The following is a 5,434-nucleotide window of genomic DNA, read 5'->3' as shown; positions in this document are numbered from 1 at the left end:
CGTCTTCTTCTCGGACAGCCTGCACTCGTACGATGCCGCCGCCGTTACGGTCATGACAACACCGGTGAAATAAGAGAGCCATGACGTAACTGCTAAGAATTACACTCAGAAATCGGCCCACAGCCGGCACATTGCCGTGAAATATCAGCAAATTTAATAAAGCCGTCAAAAGATCAAAATTCCAGCTCATCCGTCGCGAAAAAGTACATGTGGAAGTTGTAACAGATGCAGGCGATTGGCTGGTCTCTTTCGCCACTATCATGGCGTCCTGCACCATCTCCATGAGGAGATAAAACTGCGGTCCTGAATAATGAGAAAAGTCTGCATTGCAGTCTTCTTCATTCGTCGCATCTGCCGATGTGTTCTTCGATGCCCCAAAGAACATGGACCAAAGGTGGCTGCCCACACCTTCACCGCCCCCTGTTTCCTCTCGCCGCTGCCTTTTTTGCTCTTCCTGTTTGTTGGGACCCGCAGCGGAAATTTCCTCCATGGAGGCATTTCTTCCCTCCGTGTTCTCGTCGCTGCCGCTTCCGTCGCTGCTCCCATGCGATTCGGTGGACGGTAAGGCGGCTTCTGCGGCAGCAGAGACGTGCTTCAGTGCGTAGCAAACAATTCGCCTCTCCCACGGCCGCACAAGACCGGTGCCAACGGCGCAAAGGACCTCCGCACGCTCCATGGGAATGTGAAGCCCAACGCCGCCCTCGCATGGCATGTTGGTTGCAGGGATATCGACAAAAAAAAAAAAAAAAAAAATTTGAGCAGACGGAAGGCGTCGAGTTCCTCACGTTGTTTTTAAACACACTTCCACACACACACACACACGCCAAGAAAAACTAAAAACTAAAAACTAAAAAGACTGACGCGATCGCCCAGCACGCAATGAAACGAAGAAAGTGAAGTAGAAATAGGATGACTGTGCGTGTGTCTCTATGTCCGTATTTCTGTCTGTATGTATGTATATACCCACGACCGGCCGCAGTGCTGCTGCTGCAGGAGGCAAATTGCCAGCACAACGCACCTTTCAGCACGTCAGGCTTGTAGGGGACAAAAAAAAAAAAAGAATTTTTTCAAAAAAAAAAAAAAAAAAAGGAAAAAGCATCGATATGACAGAACTCCAGCGGTAGGCGCAACAAACAACAAATAAATAAAAACGGTGTTAAAGGAAAAAAAAAAAATTAATAATAATAAAAGGAGATTTTACAAGCCCCTGCAGCTCCGTCTCAAGCAGCCACCACTGTACCACCACCACCCCACACACACACTTCTCATATAAACGATATGGACAGAACGAAAGGAGAGAAAAAGAAAGAAAAAAAAAAAAAAACATGCAGATGTTATCAAACGCTGCCAGAAGGATACGCCAGCCCTAATGCGCCCACCACCCGCCACCAACACCACCCTCAACTAAATTAGTGTAAATACGCAACAAGGAAATAAAAATAAAAAAAAAGAGGAAGAAGAAAAAGACGTCCCCGGAGCAATCAATGTCGATAGTTCCCGCATGTGTGTCTGTGTGTTCTTTTTTTTTGTTTTGTTTTGTTTCTTTTCTCTCTCTCTATCTATCTATCTACATCTCCGTATAAATATAAATATATAAACATATACGCATCCCTCCGTCTTACATCCCCTCTTTCCGTCTTTCCCTCCTTCCACACACACACACACACTCTCTCTCTCTCATTGTTTTCTTCTTTCCATCACTCATACAGCAACTGCTGAAGAAGCAACAGTCCATACGGAACCATCATCTCATTGGACTCGTTATCCTGACAACTGTCCTCATGTAATGATGGGATTTGAGACGGTTCATCACGCTGCACCCTCGCTGCGACCGGTTGCCGCATATTTTTTAAGTTTTTCTCAAGCATACTGCGATCGATGCCTGCACTGCGGTTGCATTCGCTGGGCACAGTTGCATGGTTGCTCATGGCATGGGAATCCCCCTGCGGTAACGTGGAAGGTGCAACGGCGGTTGTCGCAGACGGAGTTGACGTTTTCGCCGCACCACCGCCCTCTTCGTCGGCGTGGCACAAATTCAAGAGAAGGTATTCGTTTTTCAACGGCAATGACGTCTCCTCCGTTGGGGTCCTTCCCACAGACTCCACTGGTCCTGAACTTGACAAGATGCCAACTTCACGCTTCTCGTTCTCGTCCATTTGTTGAATTGTCGACTGCGCTGACACCTCAGAGAGAGGCAACACAGACCGAAGGGTGGTGGTCGTCGTTGTTGTCATCGTCATTGGGGCAACAACAATGTCATCCATCCAGCGAAATGATGGGGAGGATTCCTCACATGGTAGAAATGGTGATACCGTAACTGTCGCGGCAGAACCCGCGGAAACATCCGACTGCTGCTGTTGTTGCTGTTGTGGTGGTGGTGGTGGTTGGCAGTAAAAACGGTTCTGTTGTAACAATGGCGAAGTTATAGAGTTTACAGGCACTGGATTTGTTACCGTTGCAGGAATATCTATAGAGATTTTACCCTCCTTCCAAGAAACACCCACCGTGTCTCCCTCCTTTTCCCGTACATGTTCCTCAGAGCAGATGCCCGTAACACCCAAAGGAAGGACCCAGGATAAAAATGACGCCTCCTCCGCTCGAGAAGAATGTGGTTTGGCACAAGAAGGACTCCCTGTCTCTGCACCCTGGTGAAAAGTATCTCTGGTGTCAGATGAAACAACATTGCCAGAGGTAGATAATATGCCCATATCATTCTTCACATCCACCCGTAATGAGACAGCCGTATTGTCGGTATTAAGAAGCAACGATTCACTTGTCGGTAACTCTGTGTTGGAAAATAAAAACGAAGACGGTGTCATTTTGGGAAATGGCGGCGATCCGGATATTTTCGGTGCTGTTGTGGAAAGGGAAACATCAGAGGAGACATGTGGAATTTCTTCTTGTACTCTGTTCGTCGTGTCACCTGCACCCAGAGAATCATCCATGACTAAAAGAGATGGCACATATTCCGTCGTTGGGGGAAATACAACACTTCTTCCTTCTATGCCTTCTGGTGTGAAGAATCCCTTTTCTAGTGACGACTCCGCTGCAAGCCATTTTTCCCCCATGACTGAATTTCCCTCAGCAGCTGCTGTTGCTGCCGCATATGCATTCGGCCCCGCGGCAACAGACGCAGCTGAGCAGGAAGTCACATTCCCCTCCTTTTCAGAGGCATCTGCTGCGTCCACACCAATAGTTTCCTTGCTAGATACACCAGTGACATGACTTGTGCGGTATCCTGCCAGTTCCTGTGGAGGCTCCTTTGGCATGATGGCCTCTAAACGACTTCTGAAGCTTAGTTGTTCCTCCTTCTCCTCATGAACACTTGTCTCCGTTCTCCTCCGTGGGGAGAAATGTGTTGCAAATGCATTGGAAGCGTGCAGTGTTGGCACTTCATTGGAGGATTTAACCCCCGCCGCCATCACCTCTTGCATCTGCCGTGAGTGTGGTTCTTTTGCGTGGCGGCCTGCCGCATTCCCGGGACTCCCACTCCGTGATATTTCCTTGGATGACATTTCCGCCACGCATGATGGAGGCGCAAGGAGACTGTAACTCTCCTCCCCCGTAGGAATCGTTGCAATTGGCGGAGGCGGTGAGGTGGAACGAGGTGCGGACGCCATGTCCCCAAAGGCAGTTGTGCCGTAAACCAGAGGAGATAAGGGGTCACTATCACAAATAGGGATAACCTTGACGTTGGGATCCTTCACGTGGTCCCTCCCTTCACCATCTGCCCCATCAAGAGACACATTCATTCCTACACCAGCATGCATCCGGTCTGACCTCACGTTGATGGCAGCAGCATCCTTCGTTTGCCCCATCGTCCCCTTCTCTGCAGGAAACTCATCCTTGTGTCCCTTACAATCTATCTGAAAGCCTGGGAGAAGTTGCTGCTCCTCTTGTTGTTGTTGTTGTTGTTTGCCCTCCTTTTCATGTCTCTGATAAGAGTGTTTATCGTCATCCACGTGATGGGCCCTATTCGAGTCAACCGAGTCCGTCCCCGCAGACGCCGAAAAAGAGTGGTGCATCAAAGAAGCATCGCCCCGCAATAACTCCTCCTCTAATGCAAGAGAGCGAATGCAGCAACGAACAGCGCACTCCAAATCGATCTGTTGTGATTCCGCCACGGACAAAATGGCCGAAAAAATGACCTGCAAGTATGCCGCAGCCGTACAAGCATCGTCACCACCACTGTTCGATGTGGATAAAGTGGTTTCTCTCTTTAGGTATTCGCCGCTCCATGTGGAGGTGGCGGAGAGAGACGCCAGACAGTCGGCTGCATATAATGCCCGCTGAATGTTCACAAGAGAGTCCTGATGATTGCTCCCAGCGTTATCGCCGGCATTCGTGTTGCTGGAATGAATGCTGTTGTTTTGGACGCACGTGGAACTGTCGTCTTCACTCGTTTGAAATGAAAAAAACATGTTTGCTTGCGTCGCATTAAGCCCTTTTCGGTCATGTTCACAGTGCAGGTGGCCAGACATCCCCACCAACAACAAAAAAACTCGTCTCCTCCCCTAACGTCCCACACACACACACACACACAGAAAGAAACAATAAAAAAAATAGTATGAAGTGACTTATGAAGTCCAAAGACGCACACTCCCGTGTTGCGTCGTGGTAAATCCCCCCTCCTGTCGTGCTCGCCCCGCACAAGTACAAAATTAAATGCCGCCAATGCCCTCCGTCAACTGTGTGTGTGTGTTGCTGTTTTTGTTGTTGTTGTAATTCCTTTCTTTTCCTTTCCTTTTTTTTTTTTTTCTTCCTTTCCTCCTCCTACAAGTGACATGGATGAATGAAGACTCACCATAAAAGAAAAAAAAAAGAAAAAAGTGAAAGAAGTCGTAAAAAAAAAAAAAAAAAACCATCCGCACGCGGTGAGACGCATGCATGCAGGCACGCACGCATGACAGCGTGAAGACGTCATGGATGTCCCCTCCCCTTTCATTAAATCATCGCAGTTACTCGAGTCTCATGCGCATGACACACACGCAGCGCCATCACTACCGGCAGAAGCATTCGTTTGCCCCTGCGCCACCTCACACGCACGCTCCGCTCTCGGTCGCAGCCACTCACGACGCAATTGACCTCTATTCCTCCAGTTTGCGTCGCCCCACGTCGGGAGTCTGCGGCTGCAGGAATGCCATCGTCCCGTTCAAATGCCCCTCAATTGCAGCAAACGGATTCTCCTCAAACGATGGAATCTGCATCACCTGATCAAACAGTGCAAGCTCAGCCTTTGCCGTCTCCATCCTCTTCTCTGCAGCCCTTTTTCGGCTTTGGTGCTCTTCACGGGCAACAAGTTTCTCGGCGACCTGACGGTGTTGATTCCGCTGACGGTTACCGCCAGCAGGCCTTCGTGTAGCGCGCTGTTCGTCATGTACGATGGTTGTCGCGGTTGATTCTCTTCCGGGTTGGCTGCCACGCGCCCTGCCTC

The 5,434-nt window shown here is 49.3% G+C and overlaps 3 protein-coding genes across 3 annotated transcripts, besides 10 other annotated features; all 3 read right to left on the bottom strand.

The window, feature by feature from the left end:
• Positions 1–712, bottom strand: Tc00.1047053485889.16 (uncharacterized protein; the record flags this gene model as incomplete). Its single annotated transcript, XM_799113.1, has 1 exon — positions 1–712. A coding segment is annotated over one exon (712 nt), but the record flags the coding sequence as incomplete, so codon positions are not given.
• Positions 1–5,434: a sequence feature (heterozygous, Esmeraldo-like haplotype).
• Positions 734–753: a microsatellite.
• Positions 915–962: a microsatellite.
• Positions 1,070–1,095: a microsatellite.
• Positions 1,164–1,190: a sequence feature (AT_rich).
• Positions 1,300–1,324: a microsatellite.
• Positions 1,698–4,481, bottom strand: Tc00.1047053485889.10 (hypothetical protein, conserved; the record flags this gene model as incomplete). The annotated part of the gene is made up of 1 exon (XM_799111.1): positions 1,698–4,481. One exon carries the CDS (start codon positions 4,479–4,481, stop codon positions 1,698–1,700), a length of 2,784 nt encoding a protein of 927 aa, XP_804204.1.
• Positions 3,897–3,916: a microsatellite.
• Positions 4,524–4,543: a microsatellite.
• Positions 4,726–4,769: a sequence feature (GA-rich).
• Positions 4,808–4,861: a sequence feature (T-rich).
• Positions 5,088–5,434, bottom strand: Tc00.1047053485889.4 (hypothetical protein, conserved; the record flags this gene model as incomplete). The annotated part of the gene is made up of 1 exon (XM_799112.1): positions 5,088–5,434. A coding segment is annotated over one exon (347 nt), but the record flags the coding sequence as incomplete, so codon positions are not given.

Source organism: Trypanosoma cruzi, genomic scaffold, assembly GCF_000209065.1.
Source record: "Trypanosoma cruzi strain CL Brener 1047053517155 genomic scaffold, whole genome shotgun sequence".
NCBI classification, from domain to species: domain Eukaryota; phylum Euglenozoa; class Kinetoplastea; order Trypanosomatida; family Trypanosomatidae; genus Trypanosoma; species Trypanosoma cruzi.
This window is presented reverse-complemented; position numbering and strand designations above follow the sequence as displayed.